General features: G+C 35.2%; 2 protein-coding genes and 1 long non-coding RNA gene across 6 annotated transcripts; all 3 read right to left on the reverse strand.

Moving 5' to 3' along the window:
* Nucleotides 1–5,635: 5,635 nt before the first annotated feature.
* On the reverse strand, nt 5,636–8,936 carry LOC125775729 (uncharacterized). Its single transcript, XR_007421336.1, has 3 exons — nt 5,998–8,936; nt 5,820–5,921; nt 5,636–5,757 (listed from the first exon to the last, which is right to left on the reverse strand). It is a non-coding gene; the product is annotated as an uncharacterized LOC125775729 (long non-coding RNA).
* Nucleotides 8,937–9,614: 678 nt separating this feature from the next.
* LOC125775613 (uncharacterized) lies at nt 9,615–13,099 on the reverse strand. Its single transcript, XM_049446264.1, has 6 exons — nt 13,091–13,099; nt 11,004–11,037; nt 10,848–10,937; nt 10,677–10,777; nt 10,396–10,608; nt 9,615–10,331 (listed from the first exon to the last, which is right to left on the reverse strand). The coding sequence occupies exons 5-6, from the start codon at nt 10,585–10,587 to the stop codon at nt 10,149–10,151; spliced, it is 375 nt and encodes a 124-aa protein (XP_049302221.1). The 5' UTR covers nt 10,588–10,608; nt 10,677–10,777; nt 10,848–10,937; nt 11,004–11,037; nt 13,091–13,099; the 3' UTR covers nt 9,615–10,148.
* Nucleotides 13,100–13,871: 772 nt separating this feature from the next.
* On the reverse strand, nt 13,872–18,278 carry LOC125775382 (uncharacterized). 4 transcript variants are annotated; one of them, XR_007421167.1, is made up of 4 exons: nt 14,926–15,068; nt 14,566–14,867; nt 14,350–14,506; nt 13,872–14,279 (listed from the first exon to the last, which is right to left on the reverse strand). XR_007421167.1 is itself a non-coding variant. In XM_049445917.1 (4 exons), the coding sequence occupies exon 1, from the start codon at nt 16,415–16,417 to the stop codon at nt 15,260–15,262; it is 1,158 nt and encodes a 385-aa protein (XP_049301874.1). In that variant the 5' UTR covers nt 16,418–18,278; the 3' UTR covers nt 14,571–14,713; nt 14,767–14,867; nt 14,926–15,022; nt 15,085–15,259. The 4 variants fall into 4 exon arrangements, 3 of the variants coding, with proteins under 3 accessions (XP_049301874.1, XP_049301873.1, XP_049301872.1); XM_049445917.1 differs by lacking the exons at nt 13,872–14,279; nt 14,350–14,506 and adding an exon at nt 15,085–18,278 and having other exon boundaries at nt 14,571–14,713; nt 14,767–14,867; nt 14,926–15,022; XM_049445916.1 differs by lacking the exons at nt 13,872–14,279; nt 14,350–14,506 and adding an exon at nt 15,085–18,278 and having other exon boundaries at nt 14,571–14,864; nt 14,926–15,022.
* Between the last annotated feature and the right edge of the window lie 5,376 nt (nt 18,279–23,654).

The following is a 23,654-nucleotide window of genomic DNA, read 5'->3' on the forward strand; positions in this document are numbered from 1 at the left end:
TAAGTTATTTTATTATTCTAATAATTTCAGAAAGTGAAGTCGTAAACGACTCGAGTGACTCGTTAACTGTGTTGGGTAAGCTGGAAAGCTCAAAGTTGTTCTTTGGACAAATGGGTTGAAATACCTTTTCTAGGTGATTTGCAATACAATTGGTCTTTTCCTCGTCACTTCGAGCCCAATTTCCACCCATGTCTCCTATAGACATGTTGGAGTCAGTTGGTGGCTTCATGGACTTTTGGGCCTTCCAAAGGGAATTTTGCTTGCTTGGACACAGCTTCTTTATATACATTTTAGTGTTGAATTCTTCCTAACGTTTAAGCTGAATTTAATTGAAGCTGAGTGGTAGGGGAGCGATTTATCTGCGATTCTCGTCTTGCTCGCCTTTTTTCATTTACAAGCTTTTCAATTTCTCTATTAGAGATTTTTCTGAAACCAAGCGGCTCATAGCTTTTGTTTGGTGTTGCTAAGACAGCTGCGTTAGTTATTATAACATTGAGTTCTCTTATGCTCTCGTCAATATCTCTTCCTGTATTTTTTATTTTAGCCAATTCGTTTTATAAGATGTTGGACCCACTTTAGGATCAACGAACATAGGTTGCTCACATATCTTTATTAGTACAGGAAAGTGATCAGAAAATAGGTCAGTACAATCAATTAAATCTGGTATATTTACATATATATATAGATATTATGTCAAGGTTATTGTGCCTATTTATAATAGTGTAATGACATCCTTTCGGATTAATTAGTCGTGCGCCCCAATACGTGTTTTGCATTGTAATCTCCACCTGCTAGAAATCTATGGCCTAGTGGTTCAAAAAGTCTTTAGATTGGATGTCTGTAATTTTAAACCGAAGTGGGCAGTATATGGCCGTCAGGTTTAAGTCCCCATAGCGATTTTTTATAGTTATTGTTGTAGCTTGTAATTGCGCTGTGAATAAGATTCCAATGCGTGGCGCTTTAATCGTTTTCTAGCCAACACTGCTGTTCCTCCATGTGCTTTTCCATCTGGGTGGTTTGTAACATAGAGTCTAAATCCCTGTATAAAGAAAGAAATCTAATAAGTTCCAATTTATGTTGGTTGACAACGTTAGCATTCCATAAACAAATTTTCAATACATTCATATTTTACTTAAAAAAGTTAGCAACACTTGGCTTTGTGATTTGATTATCTTTTGAATCATATTTTGCAGTTTCCTTGAGTAGCATTGTCTTTAGGATTTACATATTTCAATATTTTCATTAGGAGGAATATTCAACATTTAGTTACGACGTGCTTGAATGCCCAGTGACCACTTCGATTTCATATCTTTACATACAGGGCAACCCTTGTAGTTAGCAGTGTGATTTCCTTCACAATTGCTGCATTTTTTATTTAAATCCTCTTTTTTAAGAGTACATTTTGAAGTAGGATGTAGATCACCACACACCACACAGACACTGCATAGAGTGTAATATGCTTTCGTGTGTCCATACTCTTGACAGTTTGTACATTGTACTGGACCATTTCTCTTATGTGGTTCCTCAATGGTGATTATCGATGGAGCAGATATTTTAAATTGTAAATCGCGTGAATTTCATTTTTATTTGGTTGGTAAGAATTTGACATCAATTCTATTTTGAACATTGGTTATGGGACTTTGTTCCTGTTAAAAATATTTACTACTGATTTAACCCTTTCAGCCCCAAAGGACTTTTTAAACGATGTCAAACATATATAGAAGTTGCTAATAAGCAACTTTGGGGCTAAAAGGGTTAATCATGAACATGAAATTGATCTATAAGATGTGTATTTTAAAAAAGTTTTTGTGTATTTGACTTTTTAAACGATGTGAAACATATGTAGAAGTTGCTTATAAGCAACTTCGGGGCTGAAAGGGTTAATGCTAAAACCACCTTCTTCTGGTGCTTCTTTAACATCGCTAGAGTCTACCGAAGTCTCTATACTTTTTATGGCAACAACTAGGCCTTTTGTGCTCTTCTGCTGGTAAGAGTAGTAATTCGTCTTATTGTTTGACAAGTACTTTACAATATCCATGCAATTTTTTTCAGTGTATGTTTGAAGATTTGTTTCATCTATGTTACCATTTTTCAAGGGCACAATATTAAACATTGTTTGAGCCTATTAAATTGCTTATTTTTGAGACAAGTGCCCTGGTGGTACCCTTTTCATCGTCGTTAGACTCTTCACTCAGTATGGCAAATCTGTTGCCATTTAGAATTTCTGGCTTCTTATCATTTGGCGTGCCAGGTTGGAATTTTTTGGTATTGACCGCTGATTTAACTGAACTTAATTTCCCTTTTACGTTAATATAGCGATCAATACCAGTCTGAACAGGCGATCCTTTTTTGCTTGGTACATTCTCACCTTGCATTTTGTTTTCCTTCGCTGTACGGGTGCTTGCTGGTACCTGCATATTGGTTGCTGTCAGCGCTCTTCTTGCCCGATTGCTGCTTCTGCTGACTGCGCTTTCTTAGTTACCCTTTCATAACAAATTTTTTTTTGCTTTTTGCTTATTTGCTTTTTCAAAATACGGAATTCACGGAGCGAATGAAAAACACGTCCATACACCTTGAACAATAAAAAAATTTTGATTTTGCCGGAACATACCTTGTATATATGAATTAATACAAAGCGGAATTATGTATTTAGCGGTATTGAAATATTATATTGAATATTATTTAAAGAGAAGAATTGTGAGAATATAGTCAGTCTAATATCTGACCACCTCACAGTGTTATTACTCGGCCCTTCATCAATTTCATCGTTGCTGCAATTTCGCTTATACAGTTTTATTTTAAATTCACAATTTTGTAATTAAAAAAGCTCCGATCAGGCTGTATATTATTCATTTATTGATTTTAAATTAATCTACAAGTATTAGTGATGGTCACCGCAAGGAGGTTGAGTTGGAACTGGGTCAACACAAATAGCCCTTCCTTTTAAAATTATATTTTTTCTATAAGTGTAAAGCCATGTTGAAATGTTGCTATAATTTTGCTTTCATAAAATAAAATAGTTTACTGACAAAAAAATATTTAAGATCTCGCAGACAATTTTAAATCCTAGCTTACCAAAATTGCTTAGGCCAGTATGTGAAAACAACTGCTATGATTTCCAATCAACTAAAACTATTAAATACAATTGCATCTACTCCACTTTCTAAAGTAGAGCTGCCACAAATACAAATTCAAGAGCCAAGTTCTGGCGTTCGTTTCTAACTCTCCGCGAGTGACATATAAATATTTAAAGGAAATAATGAAACATTTTCAAAAGCCCAAAACTTGTATCACCCCCGATATAAAATAAAAGTAGGCGTTATAGTCATACAGTTCGCACTTAATGACGACAACTTCAATTTGGCTCTCCAAAAACAAGGCATGAAAATGAAATACATTGTTCGATAAACACGTTAAGATTCCAATAAAATTGCTAAGAAATCAAAAGGAAACAAGTGAAACAATCAAGCTATTATTGATTGTTGTTTTAATTGTTTACTTATTGACACAAAATTCTCCCACACACAGCCTAATGTCGGCAAATATATGCTCCCTCGCATTATGACAAAAATGATTCCCTATATAGTAACAATCGCTTATACACTGCTCCACGTCATCATCTCGCTACTCTAGCGCAATCATCCAATTCAACCTAGATCCGAGGCAAATCGATGTCCAGTTATACATATGTATATCGCCAGCACAGGCAAATCATTTTCGGAATCGAAGTCTCGCCGCTCATCCCGTTGATATTTATAAATTAAGGATCCTGAGACAGAAGGAAACTCACTCACTTTAATAAATCGATGGGAAAGAATTTTCCACCACGAATTCAGCCACAGATGGAAGGACTATCTTAGTCTTAGTAAAGTAAGGATAGTAGCTCAGATATGACCACAATGGGTACTCCTTGGCCCTGGAGTTAAGACTGTGACAATATAAGGATTTTGCGAGAGAGTGGCCCTGAATGGAAGATGGCTTTGATGCGTAAGGTAGTTCATAATTAATTGGAAGCTTTATATACATAGCTGCTTCCCATAACACACATATGAGGAGCGCTTGGATAGATGCTATAAGAGCGACCATAGCTTTTTGTAAGTGTATCGCATTGGGAATATGAACAAAATGCATCGGGTTTTCCAATTTTAACTTTCAATAATTTTAACTTTCACCTTACGATTTGCGATTCGCATGAAATTACATGCCTCTTGATACAGGTTCAGATACAAGTTTAATTAAACCAAACATTTTCGAAAAATATTTTCCTAAACAAAAGCTTCCTACACCTCTTTGGTACAGGACAATAAATGGTATCAATCAAGTGACGCAAAGTATTTGAATTGCTACCCCCCCCCCCCCCCACCCCCACTCATTTAGCCACAAAGAAAAATTATTCCCATACCTGATGAATTTAATGCTTCAGGTACCTTATCGTGGAAGGTAATTGATTTTGATAGCAAACCGTATTAAGCTATAATAGGTCAAAATTTTCTCATTCCTCTTAGAGCTAAGATTGATGTGGATAATAGATTTATTAATATATTAGGAAATATAATACATTTGACAGATTTAGTCCGTATAAAAAGCAGGAAATTTGCGCAATCGAATTCAGTGACATGGAAAACTTAGATTTATCACATTTGAATTCCGAAGAAAGACAATTAATAAAAAATTTATTGCAAGAGTATAATGACCTATTTTTTAAAGAAGGAGACAAACTTTATTTTACATGAAGTTAAACATACAATTATTACGACAGATGATAGACCTATCTATTCGAAAATATATAGATATCCACAAGTCCCCGAGTTGGAAATTCAGAAGCAAATAAAGGAAATGTTAGAGCATAACATCATTAGAGAAAGCAATTCAGCTTACAACAGTCCTTTGTGGGTAGTTTCCAAAAAAGCAGATAAATCTGGAAATAAGAAATGGCGCATTGTGATCGATTACCGAAAGTTGAACGAAATTACAATTAGTGATAAATTCCCGATATCAAACATCGATGGTATCATGGATAAATTGGGGAGAGCCCAAAGTTTTTCTTCAATTGTTCTTGCTAAAGGTTTTCACCAAATAGTGGATGAAAATTACAGAAAAAAAACTGCATCTTCTATTTGTTATACATAATATTTAAGTGTTTATGCACTAATTTGGCAAGTAGTAGTCCGCCACCGCTCAAGAATTTGTTCGGAGTTTTTTTGGTAACGACGAATTTCACGCAATGCCCTCTACAATGGCGATAACAATGAGGTCTCTTATACTATGTTCGGACCGACATTGAAAACATTTTGAAAACACATTTGTATGTTGTGGAATGTAAGTCGTTCGGACCGACAATTTGTGTTTTCGCTGAGTTTTCACTGACAGCTCACAAATTTATTTGTTTGTTTACATTTGAGCAACGAGAATGGTATGTTCCTTAATTTTAGCTTGTAATTATTACTAAAGATCGTGTTTTTTAGAATTCTGAGAAAAAGTTGCTAATTGCAAAAGCAATTGCTTTGAGAAGCCAAATAAATATCCTGCTCAACGACAATTCTTCAAGAGAACTACTCAGCACCAGGCCTTGGCAAAAAATATAGCCGAGTTAAAGAAACAACATCTAATCGTATTAGAATTAATATTTATTAATAATAATTTAGGGAGAACAGCCAGTTGACCCGACTGCTGTCTTCTTGTTCTTCAGAACGCTTTATTAAAATACCCATAAATGTAAAGGTGTCTCTTGCATTCATGTCCAACGCTACAAGCGGCCTAAAAAATAATAAATAAAATACTCACTAAAATATAATCTGAACCAAATAATAAACACCCACCTTAGCAAGACTGGCATAATTTTCAACCGACACGTTACGTTACATTATTGTCATCATTACTATATAGGAATATTGGATTTTCTGCTGTGGTTTTAGGAAAAGCTTTAGGTATTAAAAAAGGAAGAAAATATAATTGAAACATCCAAAAGTTTTTTTGAATAGCGGAGTCGGCACTTACATATGGAAGAGGACGTCACTTTCCAAAGGCTCATTATTGAATAATAATATCTGCTTTTCTATTGGTACTCCGGCTGTAGTAATATGCGTTCACGAAATTTATCAATTTGTACGACTGGTTCGAGGTAAACTTCCACAGAAGTGGTGCGATTTGTGAAAAAGACATGCAAAACGAATTTACGCAAAATTAATGTTACTTCTTGGAGAAACGATCAAACACCAGGTTTTCTCTAGATATTTTTTTAACAAACCAGTCAAGAGCGGTGTCACCAATGTTTTTAGATCTTCTGACAAATTGCAATATGATGGCAGCGTAGTCCACCATTCGATTGGTCCATTTTCGGATAGTTGAGTACCCGAAATTACGCCAGACGCCTTTTTTGTGGTTATTTGATGCATTGTATTTTGCGGTTTTTACGGCCACCAAAAGGACGGAATGGTAAATTTCCAGTTGCTACATGGTAAAGAGTGACATCAATGAACCATAAGTCCACATTTGCAGTAAATGAATGATTTATTTGTTTACGTAGCACAGCACGTTCATACATATCGAGATGTAAATACTCCTCTGCTCCATAAAGTGAAACAAACGCTTTGTTATCATCCAATTCCCGGGCGGCACCGAAATCAGTTAGCTTGTATTATATATGGTTTGACCATCTCCGAAATAAATTTTATTATATTTCCCGGTTTTAAATCGCGATGTACTAAATTATTGTCACGTAGATGTTTCATTCCAGCACATAAATGTTCCAGCACAAATAGAAATTTTTGTTTTTCCATTTTTTAATATTAATATCAAATACAAACTGACAACTGTATATGGAATGTAAACAAATATCAAGTGACAAATTAGGGCCGGCAAAATATGTCTTCCAAAAAAATCGATTAAACTAGAGCAGACACCAATTATAATGAGTGGAATGTAAGTTTTCAAGTAGTTTTCAGCGAAAACCGTGTTTTCGTTTGACAGATTTTACATGGACGAAAACATAAGTTTTCGTGCGAAAACCAGTTTTTCCCACGAAAACATGTTTTCGTTGTCGGTCCGAACATAGTATTAACGCCATCAGTTGTCGGAGCACTTTTACGAGCTGCTTTGCTTGCCATTTATTTGCGTGGTACTTTACCACCAGTCGATTTACGGGCTGTTTGTTTTGTACGAGCCATTTTTTCACTGCATTTAAAATTAATTAATTTTAACTTTCACCTTAACTGAACACTGGCTGCCCTAATATAAAGAAATACAACATAGACTAGGACATATCGCTCATTTGCTGCAAGACCGGCATAAGTCAAAAAAATCGATTCGCCAGAAAACGCGTTTAAAGTTTTCAACTTACTACAACCTTACACGGTGACTCCAACCTTACACCTCTTCTCAAGCGGAGCATATAAGAGGTATTCATATGAATTTTTCACTCAACATGAAGTATGATATAACGAACAATTCTGCAGCATTAACTCCAAAACCACGTTTTTTGAATTATGCCGGTCTTGCAGCAAATGAGCGATATGTACATATGAAACTACATTTCAGTACAGTGCAGTGACACAAGAAAAAACAAGAAAAAAGGTTAACTTCGGCTGCACCGAAGCTAATAAACCCTTCCCAGGTGCATTTCTTTTAGTAACTATGTGTCCAGTTTGTGTGGAAGCTATATGCTATAGTAATCCGATCTGAACAATTTTTCTCGGAGATTATGTTCTTACCTTAACCAGTAATCCATGTCAAATTTCGGGAAGATATCACGTAAAATGCGAAAGATTAGCATACAAGCCCTTGATTCCGATCATTCGGTTTGTATAGCAGCTATATGCTATAGTGAGCCGATCTGAGCAATTTCTTCCGATACTAAATTATTTCTATGAACAATAACTCATACCAATTTTCGTGAAGATATAACGTCAAATGAATAAGTTTCCCATGCAAGCATGCATTTGATTCCGATCATTTAGTTTCTATGGCAGCTACAATTTCTTCGGAGATTACATTTTTGCCTTAGAAAATAATATGTACCAAATTTCATGAATATATCTTGTCAAACGCAAATACCATCACTAGATTCCGATCGTTCAGTTTGTATAGCAGCTATATGCTATAGTAATCCGATCTTAACAATTTCCTCGCTTATTACATTATTATCTTAGAAAATAACCTGTGCCAACTTTTGTGAAGATACATTGTCAAATGTGAAAGTTTTCCATACAAGAACTTGATTCCGATCGTTCAGTTTGTATGGTAGCTATATGTTATAGTGGTCCGACATCGACAGTTCCGACAAATGAACAGCTTCTTGAAGAGAAAATGACGTTTGCAAAGTTTCAAAACGATATCTTAGAAACGGAGGGACTAGTTCGTATATATAGAGATAGATGGACATGGCTAAATCGACTGAGCTCAACATACTGATCATTTATATATATACTTTATAGGGTCCCCGACGCTTCCTTCTGGGTGTTACAAACTTCGTGACAAACTTAATATACCCTGTTAAGAGTATAAAAATAACATATACATAAATACTTTCAAATATATAATTAAACAAAATATAAAAACAAATAATACCAAACATACATATGTATACCTCTCTAAAAGTGTCGGTCAAAAAACAACAAACAACGTTTTAAAAAAATAAAACTAACGTGCTCTAAATCTAAACACAAAACATAAATCAAAAATAAATACTATTCGGTCCCGAAAGAAAAAAACACAAAATACAAACAACAAACACAATAGCTCCAAGCAACTGGGAGGAGCGGAGGAGCAAAATAGTCGAGAGAAACATAATATGTACGTACCATACATGCGTACTTTTCACAAAAGGAGTACCAAGTGACCAGAGTATCAAGTCCTTTAATATATACCCTGCCAACCATGAGCGGGTAAAAAAACAGATAATCAGTGGGTAACATGGTGGTAAACATGGGGATAAACATATAGAGTGTGCCTTAGGCCGAGCGAATATCCTACCGTCTTTTCCCTTCACACGTACGTATACATGTGATCATACATCTCTGTTACGCTCATTCAGCAGTGCCATATAAAAAAGTATATCTGTCCTGCTCTAATATCCCCAATCGACGGCTGATGCAGGGTTGTATTTTAAACCACTGAGTTGCATTTTTTAATTCCTACTTTAAAAATGTATTAAAATTTCAAAGAAAACTTTTTAATTTTTAAACTATTAATTTTATTACTTTTAATAGATATTTACATTTATACAATATATTTAATTAACAATTATAATTTCATCTGTAAAAAGATTAATTAAAGAAAGGATTATTAATAGCTGAAAATAAAAGAGTGAAAAAATATTATAAAAGACAAATACCTGAAAATAAAATAAAGGTTATTAAAACCTGAAAATAAAAGAGTCGAAAAATATTGTATAAGACAAATACCTGAAAATAAAGTAAAGGTAATAAAACCTGAAAATAAATAATAATTACATTGAATTTGTAATATCTAAAAGAAAAAGAAAGATTAATTGTATAAAATAGTAATAATATCTGAAAGAAAAGATTAATATTATCTGAAAAAAAAAATTAAATACAAATAGAATTTACTCTGCAAGCAAAGATTAATTAAATAAAAATAGTGATACAATCTGAAAAGAAAGAATAATTAAATAAAAATAATAATAACATCTGAAAGAAAAGATAAATCTTATTTGATCATTTAAAATATAAAACAAACATTGGTTTTCACATATTATATTGGATTGCGCAGGCCGCCTTAAAAGCATAAAATTCATATGTATGTACATATGTACATACATACTCGTATGTATGTATTTATTTTTGCGTTTTATCTTGGACTGCGCAGTCCAATTTCAAAGTACACACACTTTCTTCACATACTTACTTAACAATTGATATTTGCCGCTTCTGATGATATAGCTGCTGCTGATTCTTCCAATTCACTTCTGATTTGCAATGCTATAAAAATAAATGAAATAATTATTTTCAAAATATTGTTAAAAAATCACATAAAATTCACTTACCTTCTTGTTGTACGACCCTCCTTTACGATGGTTCGATCACGAACGACATGCGTCTTTCAATCGTTTTTTTTTTATTACCCTGTTTGGGATTTTCTATTGTCACTATGGACAATTATGTTTTCTCCTTCGCACTCATTAAAATAAATCAAAAAATGAAACAAACTTTTTTCATCGTATTTAGGTAAACAAAAAATAACCAGAAAATGTGCGTTGGTGTTAGTGTATAGAGATGTGTAGTTGTGTTGGAATATTTGTCACAAGCGGGTAGCCGTAAGTATACATCATGTACACTATCTGAAGTACCTTTTATCCTCAAAATGAATTGTTTCTGTAAATAAAAATAGTATGTAAAAACTGAATTGTTTATTGAAAAAAGTTTATATATTACTTACCGTTGTAGCAGCAAATTCGTCGCATTTCAATTTTTCGTCCATTTCCAAAGCTGCAGCGAGCGTATTTAATGGTAGGGTGGAAGCAATTTCGGTTTGAACGTTGTCGACATCTTCACCAGTCATTCGGCATACCGATTGATGAATTTTGCGGATGAGGACCTTGCATTCACGAACCGTTTTTTGCTGCTCCATTTCTTCACTTTTATGAATAATCTGAAAAAGAAACAAAGAGACATGTAGAGAAAAATAATAATGTATGCATATAAAAACTGTTCACTTACATTTTCTTTTAAATGCTTATCGATTTTAGTTTCCAAATCGCATACCCTCGTCGTCAAATCGTCAAGCTGTTTGGAAATAGTGGTTAAAATGTCAATAACCTCTGGAAAAAGATTGGAAACATAATAAATTAAACAAATTTAAAGAAATAAATTATATGGATGTTAGATTACCGTTTCCTTCCACAGGTCGTTTTGAAATGCTGACCTCTGTATTGTAGCAACCAGACGTGTTAAACTTTTTACGCTTTAAATGTAATAGGTCTACAATAACAAAAACGTAACAATATATTAAAACGAAATTTTGTAAGTTTACATTTATTTACATACCTTTTGCGGGAGTTGAAGACGTTGTTGGACAATCCTACAAGTCAATTTCGTCAAATATATTTTCCATCTAATTGAGAAATAAAAATTGGCAGTATCGAAGTTCTTTTCCAAAAATTTAAGAAAATGTAATAAAATGAGCCGAGAAAAATATATGTACACAAATACTTAAAAATCCTAATTTGAAAATTTATGAAATAAATGATGTAGAATGGGTATAAGGAGAAACTTTCCCTCATGTGGAATAGAGAAATATTTGTAAACTATGTCGTCTTTTTTGATTTTAAATACCTTTTTATCTAATTTCTTCGCTACTAAAATACCTAAACCCGATGACGATTCTAAAGGTTCTTCAAAATAATTTTCAACATCTTAAAAACAATGTGCAGATACCATAACGCAACCAGATTCGTCTGACATAGTTATTACTTTTATGGGCCCTAATTTTTCACTAAAACAATAAGAATCTTTTTCTTTTTTAAATTCTATATTAAATAAATTAATTTTTAAAGTTTTGTTGGGTTCAATGTTTGTATTAGTTCTTTCATCAAGTCTTAAATGCAATTGCTGAAGGATTTTATTCGGTTTATTTATAAGTTTTTTTAAATATTGCATATGGTTTTCAAACTTATAGGCTGAAAACTGATCTAGAGGACCGAATTGCTTAGTGCAGTCAGTTAAATGCAGTAAACCATGCACGTTATAACTAACTAAATGGTCTCCGTATATATTCCCAAACAAATCAACGAATTCTTGTAATATTTGTTGGGCAACGTTAGCTTCAGTACTATATGATTTTTCACATGATAACAGCCTTATTCCTGCGTGCAATAATAAAAAATGGTAGTAATGGTCACTACTAATACAATCTTTTAGGACAAATATGCCTATATACAATAAAAACTGCCTAAACTCTGTCGCTTTCCAATTGCTGATTTCATCTAAACTTCTACATATCCTGCCAAACTCAGAAGGAACTAAATTAGAGAGAAAAGTTATTTTTTCGTTAATTTTGCTTACATTTATATTCCCTTTTTTAATTAGTAATTGAAGCAACTTTTTACATACACCAAGATCTACAAGATGCATCGGGTCTAATGGAAATTGGGAGACCATATTTAAATTAGCTAATTCTAAAATGCTTTCTCTAAATTTAAATGGATTAATATGATATGATAATATGAATTCTATTTTTAAAAGACAGGTCAGTTCTTAAGTGATTAACTCGTTTTGAAAAACAAACTCTTCTCTCTTTGTATTCTCCGATTTGATCGCATTTCGAACAGCTGTTTTTTCCAGTGAGCGATTGCACACCTGTGACAAAAGCTCGAGCGGGAGAATCACAGCAAAATAAACGAATGTTAAATTTCTTTTTAATGGAAGAAGAACCTACCTGAAGACCGTTTTCTTTTAAATAAGCTACTTCTTCACAAAAGTCTTTTAAGAAATCGTTAATATTCCAGGGTTTTTCTGTTCCAGAAAAACATGCTACTGTAAATGGCAATTCGTTTGGAAAATCAACGATGGACGCTAAAATTGGCCATAATACCTTATTCGAATTTTTGAATAATTTAAGACCATCTATTCCTATATCAAGTACAATGCTATCTTTTATTTCAAGGTGAGGAAATGAATTTTTCTCAAAATAATTTTGAATTACTCTATATAAAAACGGGCCACTTGGAATGGTTTCAATATTAACCTTTTTTCTACTTGTACCTAATAGACTTTTTGCTGTTAAGGGCAAATCCACTAAACCTATTTTTCGCAAGGTTTGAAGCAAATCAGTCACTGTATTGTGGGACACCCTATTACGTAAAGCCCAAGCTTTTATTTCTTTGCATTTATCATTTTTCACTACAATATTAACATTGTCACTATCACTATCAATGGTATCTTGGCTATCATAATCATTTAAAGATATATCTACGGAGCTCAATTCTTCCACATTTGAATCACTATCAGAATTCACATTAATACTACATATTTTGGCAAATTTGGAGGCACTGACATTAAAAGCCTTTTTTTCTCGGCTCATGTAAGCACTAAATGTATTTTTTTTCATATTAAAATTAACTCCGTTTACTCACCTTTTCAAATTATATATATACCACTTTTATAATCACGTTTTTAATAACTTTTTTTTATAAAATATAACCAAAATACAAATTTTTCACAATTTAACACGCGTGCCGAATTTCTTTTTCTTTGAATTCGAATTTTCGCAACGAATAAACGAATGTAAACAATCATGTTATCATGTTGTCTACTTTTACATGCATCGTTTTCCATAAACAGTGGCATGTCCGAAATCAGTTTGTCTTCTTTTGTTTTGTTTTTATAGAAAAGATGTTGTGTGAAGAGCTTGTAATATAAAACAATCAAAAGGCACAGCGGATAGACTCTTTACGCAATTAAATGATTTGTGAGGGTGTGTTAGTAATAAGTAAAAATTGTGTAAATGTGTGGGAGTTTCGGTCACGCAGGTTTTGCTGGGTAGTTGGCAGGGTAATATATACACATATACATACATAAAATCAAATACTTAACTATTCGCCCAGCTAGAACAGTGACGGTAACGTTACTTAGTGACACGCCGGTAACGCGTGCCAGTTTAATTGTCACTTTTTCCTATCACGTTCTTAAGAGCGAATCAAAAAAGCTCCCAAAACTTTTGTATACATGTGATCTTTTATCACCTTCTCACTCACATATTTTCTGCTGTAATAAAACTATATCCTTCTTTCTCACACTTTCATTAAATTTGGGACAAATCGACAAAACTTCTTTCAAGAAAGCGTGAAGGTGCATTCTGCAATAGCCTAGTGGGTAAGCCACTCGCTTACCGTTCCCTCAGTCTAGAGTTCGAAACCCGAAATTTTTTTTTTTTTATTAAAATGTTTTTATTAATTTCATTAATAGTTTTTATATTATAATTTTTTTAATTTAAGACATTAGATTAATTTAATACATTAGATTACTTTAAATTCATTTTTATAAATATTTTTAAGAAAAATTTAATTACATAGTAAGATATAGATTTTTAAAATAAACATTCATATTAAAGCTATTATAGTTACACTATTAAAATTCATTTTTGTTTATACATTCTTAAATCCTACAACATTTTTTTTTAAATTATTATCTATTTGGATTCGTTCGTTTCCTCCACAGCTTTTCGCTTCCTGTATTTCTTTTGTTTGTACCTATGGTGGCTCATCTCGATGGACTTCCGAATTTGTTTTTCGAAATTCGCCAGTCCACAAGTAACGAAAGAATCTAATAAATTATAATGAAGAGACAAATTAAAACACATCCTCTTAACTAAATATGTATATATTAAATTTACCATATAATATGTTAGATGCCAGTAGAAATTTCGATAGGGGTTGTTTCCCTCCTCTACCGTCCCAGTTACACAAAAACAAAAATTCGTCAGTGTATATATGTCTCAGCACATCATGTACATTATCTGAATTTCCCTTTGTTTTTAAAATAAACTGTTTCTGTAAATTGAAAATATTTAGCAAAAGTTTAAATAATATTTATTGAAAAAAATGAATACATTACTAAACGTTGCAGTAGCAAATTCCTCGCATTCCAGTTTCTCGGCCGTTTCCAATGCTGCAGCTATCGTTGTTAATTTTTCTAATTAAAACCTTACATTCGCGCACAGTTTTTTGTTGGGCCATTTCTTCGCTTTTATGAATTATCTGAAAAGAGATATGTATGTATGCAGTTAGAGGATACAATAACAAAACAATACATTTTCTTTCATATAGCTGTCCATCTTTTTCTCCATATTGGATACTCTTGTCGTCAATACTTCTAATTGTGCAGAAATAGTTTTTAACATTTTAAAAACTTCTGAAAAAAGTTAGAAACATAATAGAGAACAATACATTTTAGAAAAGTGTTGGATTACCATATCCATCCACAGCCAAATTGTTTTCAATTCGTTTTGCCTCCGAGTTGTAGCAACCAGAAATATCAAATTTTTTTGCGCTTCAATGTCAGTTGTTCTACATTAACAAATGTGTACAGATAAAGTGAAAACTAAAACGACAAATTTACATGTACATACCTTTTACAGGAGTCGAAGACGTTGTTGGGAATTCTTCAAAATCAATTGCATCAAACAGCGCTGGTGAATCCATCTGTTCGTAAAATAAAAAATTGGCAGTATCAAAATTCTTTTAAATAATGCATATCATGAAATAAAATACATTCGGAAAATACCACAATTACTTTAAATAGTACTAATTTGAAAATTCATGGAATAGATGATGTAAAATTGGTATAAGAAGAAACTTTCCCTCATGTGGAATAGAAAAATATTTATAAACTATATAATCTTTTTCGATTTTAAACAATTGTGGATCTAATTTATTTGCCAACAAAATACCTAAACCAGTTGACGATTCCAATGGTTCTTGAAAGTAGCTTTCAACACAGAAGAAACAATGCGCCGATACTATAGCACTACCAGACTCGCCTGCCATGCCTATTACTTTTATGGGGCCTAATTTTTTACTAAAACAATAAGAGTCTTTTTCTTTTTTATAATCTATATTAAATGAATTAATTTTAGAAATTTTATTGCAACTAAAATCTGCACTATTTCTTTCTTCAAGCCTTAAATGTAATTGCTGCAGGATTTTATTGAGCTTGTTTATAAGTTTTTTTAAAAATTGCATGTGATTTTCAAACTTATAAGCGGAAAAGTTATCTAGAGGCCCATATAGCTTAGTACATTCAGTTAAATGGAGTAAACCATGTATGTTGTAATTAACTAAATGGTCTCCGTATATATTTCCAAACAAATCAACGAATTCTTCCAAGATTTGTTGGGCAACGTTGGCTTCACTGCTATATGACTTCTTGCATGATAGTAGCCTTATACCTGCGTGCAATAAGAGGAAATGGTAGTAATGGTCACCACTAACGCAATCTTTTAGAACAAATATACCTATATACAATAAGAACTGTCTAAACTCTGTCGCTTTCCAAATATTTATGTCATCTAAACTTCTACATATTCGGCCGAACTCTGAAGGAACTAAATTGGAGAGAAATGTTATTTTTTCGTTAATTTTGCTTACGTTTATATTGCTTTTTTTAATCAACAATTGAAGCAACATTTTACATACGCCAAGATCTACAAGGTGCATCGGGTCTAAAGGAAATTGGGAAACCATTTTGAAATTTCCTGACTCTAAAATGCTTTCTCTAAATTTAAAAGGAGTGATGTGATGTGATCTGTCATTTCTATTTTTAAAAGACAGGTCAGTCCTTAAATTTTTTATTTGTTTTGAAAAACAAACTCTCCGTTCTTTGTAGTCACCAATTTGATCACATTTAGAACAGCTACTTTTTCCAGTGTGCGATTGCACACCTGTAAGCTCTATCAGGAGCATCGCAGCAAAATAAACGAATATCAAATTTTTTCTTTATAGGATAAACACTAATTTGAAGGCCATTTTTTTTTTAATAGTTTACCTCTTTGCAAAATTCTTTCAAAAAATCATTGACGTTCCAAGGTTTTTCTGTTCCAGCTAAAAAAAGCACGCAATTGTAAACGGCAATACGTTTGGAAAATCAACTATGGACGCTAAAATAGGCCACAATACCTTATTTGAATTTTTGAATAATTTAAGGCCATCTATTCCCACATCAAGCAAAATGGTATTCGTATTTTCCAGTTGAGGAAATTAATGATTCTTAAAATAATTTTGGATTCCTCTATATAAAAAGGATCCACTTGGAATCGTTTGAATATTTACCTTTTTTCGGCTGGTACCTAGGAGGCTTTTAGCCGTTAAAGGTAAATCAGTGCAACCTATTTTTCGCAGCGTTTGCAACAGATCGCTCAATGTATTGTGGGATACCCTATTTCTTAAAGCCCATGCTTTTAATTCTAAGCTAAATATATTATTTTCTATCATTTTTAAATTTACACTATCACTATCACTAATATCACTATCACTGCTTAGCGAAAAATCAAGGGAGCTTTCTAAACTGCACCCCTCCACAATAGGATCAAATTCAGAATTTATATCTTTTTCAGAAAAGTTTATAAACTGAGAAGCACTAAGATTAAAGGCCTTTTTTTCTCGGCTCATATAAGTACTGAATGTATTTTTTTTTTCATTTTAATTGTTATGTTTGCTACTTACCCTTTTCTCACACACGTTTGTAGTAACCACTTAAAAATTCTTTAATCAAATTTTATATACAGATATTATAACAAGCAAATTTATTTAATTCCACAAAGTGAAAACTTCTTATCGCGAATCGTTTTTCTTTGAATTCAATTAGTCGCAACGAACAAGCAAACGTCAAATTCACGGTATCATGCCGTACGCTTTCACATCCATTGTTTTCAATAAGCAATGACAGCTAAAAAATCAGTTTGTCTTCTTTTGTTTTATTTTTCTTAACATCTGTTGAGTGAAGAGCGTGTAATATAAAACAAGCAAAAGACACAATTGATTGATCTCTTACTCACTTGACAGAATTGTGAGGGTGTGTTAGTGACATGTAAAAATTGTGTAAATGTGTTGGAGTTTCGGTCACGCAAGTTTTGCTGGGTCGATGCCTGCTTATAGCTTAACTAACAAAAAACAACACAAATTCAAATATTTATTTGCGAAAATTTACCGATAAACCCCTCCTGCTTAATAAAACATTAAGCAGAATTCTATACAGCAAAGCCAAAATTATTATTAAGTAGCATATAATACAAAACAAAACAATAAAATCAAACATCCATACATACATACATATATACATATATGCATAACAAATTACCTCGTTATACATATACTCTATATATAAATGTTATATACGATGTATCTATAAACATACATATTGTTACGATTTTACTGCTTGCTAGTTCACTTTGTTAGGTTCGTACCTCTGGATTGACAAATAAAACCAAAACTGTTTAATTAAATTCAACAACTCTTTATTTCACAACTCGTCTACACTATAGCAGTTTACTCTTAGCACTGACTGATTACGTTGGCGCTGCCACGGCTTATATAGCCACGCACTTCTCGCTGATGCCGACGTGTCCTTCTAGAATATCGCGTCTGGAAATTACCAGAACATACGGCTATACGGCGCCAGACGCAAGCAGACAGTCGCGGCGCCAGACTCTGCAATTGTTCAAGCAGACGGCTGTGGCGCCAGATGTCTATTGTTTCGACAAGCGGACAGTGCGGCGCCAGATGTCTATTGTTTCTCAAGCAGACAGCCGTGGCGCCAGATGTCTACAACAAGACAAATGCTATTCCATATACCTACAGCTATTGTTCATAATCAGGGATGCATATAGTAATACAAATACAACTTAATACTACTTTTGTAACACTGCCCTCCACTAAAGCCTAATCGTCCCGATTAGGCACAAATCCTCTTGAACCAAATGGGGCGAGCCTCTCCAAATGTACTACTTTCATTTTACATCGTGCTTTCCCATTTCTTTGTATGCGGTATACCACGTCATTAAGTCGTTTCATCACCATATAGGGTCCTTCCCAGGCTGTCTGCAGTTTCGGGGACAAGCCTTTCTTTCGAAGTGGATTGTACAACAGGACCAGATCACCTTCTTCAAAACCTTTTGAATTTGCCGCTTGATCGAACCGGTCTTTCATCTTATTGCTCATCAGATGGGTATGCTGTCTTACCATTAGATGCAATTCATTCATTTCTTCCTTTAAGGCAGAACAATAATCTCCATCATTTCTTACAGCTGTAGGATTCGTTCCAAACTTAAGATCAGCAGGGAGTCGCAGATCAGATCCGAAAATAATCTTTGCTGGCGTGTAACCAGTTGTCTCGTGCTTCGCTGAACGATACGCCAGCAGGAACATCTGGATGCACTTGTCCCAATTCCGTTGATCTTTATCAACGATTTTCCGCAGTTGTTCTTCGAGCGTTCGGTTGAATCTCTCCACCATTCCATCTGATTGTGGATGTAACGCTGTTGTCCGTGTCTTGTGGATGCCCAATAATGTACAGACTTCTTGAAAAATGGAAGATTCGAAATTCCTGCCTTGATCTGAGTGTAATTCGACGGGCACTCCGAACCTTTGTATCCAATTTTCTACAAACGCTTCGGCTACTGTCTTCGCTTCTTGGTTTGGTAAGGCATATACTTCTGGCCATTTACTGAAATAGTCCATGACAACCAGTAGATATTTGTTTCCGGCCGTACTGGTTGGGAACGGACCTGCAACATCCATTGCGACTCGTTCAAATGGTGATCCCACGTTGTACTGTTGTAGCCTACCGCGACTTTTGGCTTTAGGACCTTTAGCTGCCATGCACTCTACGCAATTACTTATCCATTCTGCTATGGAATCTCGACAACCGATCCAGTAGAACCGTTGTTTAATCTTCTCTATAGTTTTTGTAATTCCAAGGTGCCCTCCACTAGGTCCATTGTGATATTCTTTCAACACTTTCGGGATCATGGACTTCGGTACTATGATCAGCAGACGAGACCGTTTGCCATCTTCACTTTCCCAGGTACGATGAAGGTATCCATTAACGAGGTTTATGCTGTTCCATTGGGCCCAATATGCTTTTGCAGTTGGACTCTCACTACTCATTTGTTCCTTTGGTGGTCGTACCCCATTTTCTTTGGCTATTATCAGCTTTGCAAGATCAGGGTCCTCCAGCTGATTGATTCTGATGCGGTGAGGAGTCCAATCATCTTCAGGTTCTATATTCAGTAATCGCACGTCGATTATACCTTCTTTTCCTTCTGATTTGGAGCAATGTTTACATTCCAGTGGACAAGGGCGACGTGATAATGCATCCGCATTTTTGTGGTGAATCCCCTTTCGATGTTCCGTTTCGAAGTCGTAATTCTGCAATCTTTCGATCCATCGTGCAATTTGGCCTTCCGGATTCTTAAACTGTAATAACCATTTTAATGCTGCATGATCAGTCCTCAGCAAGAATCGTTGTCCATACAAATACTTGTGGAAATGTTTTACACATTCCACCACAGCTAGTAGTTCTTTTCGCGTCACACAGTAGTTTTTCTCTGGTTTCCCGAGCACTCTGCTGTAATACCCAATTACTCTTTCTTGTCCGTCGTTTTTGTAATTCCAAGGTGCCCTCCACTAGGTCCATTGTGATATTCTTTCAACACTTTCGGGATCATGGACTTCGGTACTATGATCAGCAGACGAGACCGTTTGCCATCTTCACTTTCCCAGGTACGATGAAGGTATCCATTAACGAGGTTTATGCTGTTCCATTGGGCCCAATATGCTTTTGCAGTTGGACTCTCACTACTCATTTGTTCCTTTGGTGGTCGTACCCCATTTTCTTTGGCTATTATCAGCTTTGCAAGATCAGGGTCCTCCAGCTGATTGATTCTGATGCGGTGAGGAGTCCAATCATCTTCAGGTTCTATATTCAGTAATCGCACGTCGATTATACCTTCTTTTCCTTCTGATTTGGAGCAATGTTTACATTCCAGTGGACAAGGGCGACGTGATAATGCATCCGCATTTTTGTGGTGAATCCCCTTTCGATGTTCCGTTTCGAAGTCGTAATTCTGCAATCTTTCGATCCATCGTGCAATTTGGCCTTCCGGATTCTTAAACTGTAATAACCATTTTAATGCTGCATGATCAGTCCTCAGCAAGAATCGTTGTCCATACAAATACTTGTGGAAATGTTTTACACATTCCACCACAGCTAGTAGTTCTTTTCGCGTCACACAGTAGTTTTTCTCTGGTTTCCCGAGCACTCTGCTGTAATACCCAATTACTCTTTCTTGTCCGTCGATGAGCTGAGACAGGACACCTCCAATTCCATAAGCGCTCGCATCTGTATCCAGAATGAATTTCTTTCCAGGTATTGTAGAATCTAACATCGGCGCCGTACAAAGTAGTTCCTTAAGCTGCTCAAACGCTTTTTCTTGTTCCAACTGCCATACAAACGGGCGATTCTTCTTTGTTAAATCATGTAAACTTCTAGCCACGTTCGCAAATCCAGGTACGAAACGGCGATAATACGTGCATAAGCCGAGGAAGCTGCGGAGTTCATGTATGTTGGTGGGTCGAGGCCAATCTTTCACTGCTTTTATTTTTCCTTCCTCGGTGTGAATCCCGTCAGTTGACACTTTATGTCCGAGATATGTGACCTGCTTCTTCCATAATGAACACTTTTTGGGATTCAAGCGTAATCCGGCTGATGCTATTCGCTGAAAGACTTCCTCTAGATTTTTCAGATGATCATCAAAACTTTTTCCCATGATGATAATGTCATCAAGATACACCAAACATGTCTTCCAGTTGAGTCCTTTTAACACATGTTCCATCAGTCGCTCGAACGTTGCAGGCGCATTACATAACCCAAATGGCATCACAGAGAATTCCCATAACCCGTCGCCCATACTGAAAGCGGTCTTTTCACGGTCACATTCATCGATCTCGACTTGCCAATATCCACTTTGTAGATCTAATGTAGAAAACCATTTCGCTCCAGACAAGGTGTCTAATGTATCGTCGATTCTTGGTAGAGGATAACTGTCTTTCTTTGTGACATCATTCAACTTCCTATAATCTACGCAGAAACGGGTGCTACCATCTTTCTTTTTAACTAAGACGATAGGTGAGCTCCATGGACTTATTGAAGGTTCGATTACACCGTTTTTGTACATGTCTTCAATAATTTTGTTAGCATCCTCACGTTTTGCTAGTGGAACCCTACGCGGAGCTTGTCGGATTGGTTTAGCGTCTCCAGTATTTATGCGATGCTTGACAATGCCGGTTCTTCCTGTGTTTCCTTCGTTTGCAAATATGGATGCGTATTTTTCTAATAGTTTTTCTGCTTTTAATTTTTCATTTCCATGCAGTTCGTTCAGCAAATTATTTAGGAGTGTAGGACTTATCTGCTGTGGCTCAATAGTAGGTTTCTGTTGTGACCGTTCGCATCGTGCTATTGCACTTATATTCTGGCACTGTCCAATTACGGCTCCTTTCTTCAGACTTATAGGCGTGTTGAATTCATTCACTACTCTGACCGGAATGATGGCGTCTTCACTAGTTTTCACAAGCGTTCTTCCTACCAATATGGGTGTATCTATTTTTGTTGGTTCCACAATCCACAACTCTTCAGTCCCACCTCCTCCATTCACTTTGGCCCATACAATCGCCTCAGATTTTGGTGGAATACTCTGATTATCATCAACAATTACCCTCTTACTTTCAACGTTGGTCACATATCCGGTGTTTATAGGCATCTCCATGTTCTGGCAAAACAGCATTTGCTTGTTTAAATCCAAAGTAACCCCGTGATCAATCATGAAATCTACTCCCATTATAATTTCATCCGTGATTTCTGCTACGATGAAGGTGTGATTAACTTCCAGGGTACCAATCATCACTTCGCAAAACACTTTTCCCGCGACAGCTGCTTCCTCTCCGGTGGCCGTTCGAAGCTTGCAACCGACTAATGGTTCAACCGTTCCTCTTACCACATCCGGTCGGATAATTGAATGTGTGGCACCAGTATCCAAAGTAAGCGTTGACATAGATACCGTTGATAGTAAGATTGTTGTCATGGCGACCTATTTGTGATATCGAGATGGTGGGGCAAATAGTTGTGGGAACCAGCTCACGCCCCTTTGAACTGTTCCGTTTTAGTTTAACGACTTGTGAGATGTGGATGCTCCGTCCTCGTTATCTGTTGGTTGTTTCCGTTTTGATGGGTTTACTTTTATATTGCAATTTCGGGCAAAGTGACCCGCTTTTCCACAGTTGAAACATCTGCCTGTTGTATTTACTCGCGGTGCAGCAATTGTCTTCAGAGTCTTCAATATTTCCTCCATCAGCGCCGGTTGTTCCATTTCAACCCTTTGTACTTTGGGTGCTGGTTTACTTAGTAGGGAAGCTGTTTCCTGTGTGAGGGCGTGCGAAACCGTTTCAGCAAACGTTCTTTTTGGCATTGCATATGTGGCGCGTTTGGTGTCCACATCATGAATTCCATTTATGAAACATTGAATTTTTACCCTCTCAATGTAATCCACAGGTGCATCTGCATTTGCCAAATGAGCCAGTCGTTCTATTTCAGTTGCGAACTCTTGCAATGACTCGTTCATCTTCTGACCCCTATTTTGCAGTTCGATCTGGTATATTTGTTTCCGGTGCTCACTACCATAACGCCTTTCTATCGCACTCATCAATGCCTCATAGTTGTCCCGTTCACAGTCTGGAATAGTCTGAAGGATTTCTGCTGCCGGTCCTTTCAATGATACAAACAAGGACGCCACTTTGTCCGCTGCATTCCAGTTATTGGCCGTTGCTGTCTTTTCAAACTGAAGTTTGAAAATTTGAAATGGAATACTTCCATCGAATGTGGGCGCCTTCAATCTTGGATTATTTATTGATGGTGCAGGGCCATGCAGTTGCAGTTCTCGCATACGATTACTCAGTTGAAGAAATTCTGATTTTAAATTTTCTTCTTCATTTTTTAACGTGCTTAATTCCTCTTCAAATTTTGAAAATTTCTCTTGCACTTGTTTTTGTACTTGTGTAGTATTTTCTGTAATCTGTTGTACCAAACGCTTTTCTAACTGCGTATTATTTTCAGTCATTTGTTGTGTAAGGCAAGACTTTAACTGCGATG

The sequence above is a fragment of the Bactrocera dorsalis genome, chromosome 1 (genome assembly GCF_023373825.1).
Source record: "Bactrocera dorsalis isolate Fly_Bdor chromosome 1, ASM2337382v1, whole genome shotgun sequence".
Taxonomy (NCBI): Eukaryota; Metazoa; Arthropoda; class Insecta; order Diptera; family Tephritidae; genus Bactrocera; species Bactrocera dorsalis.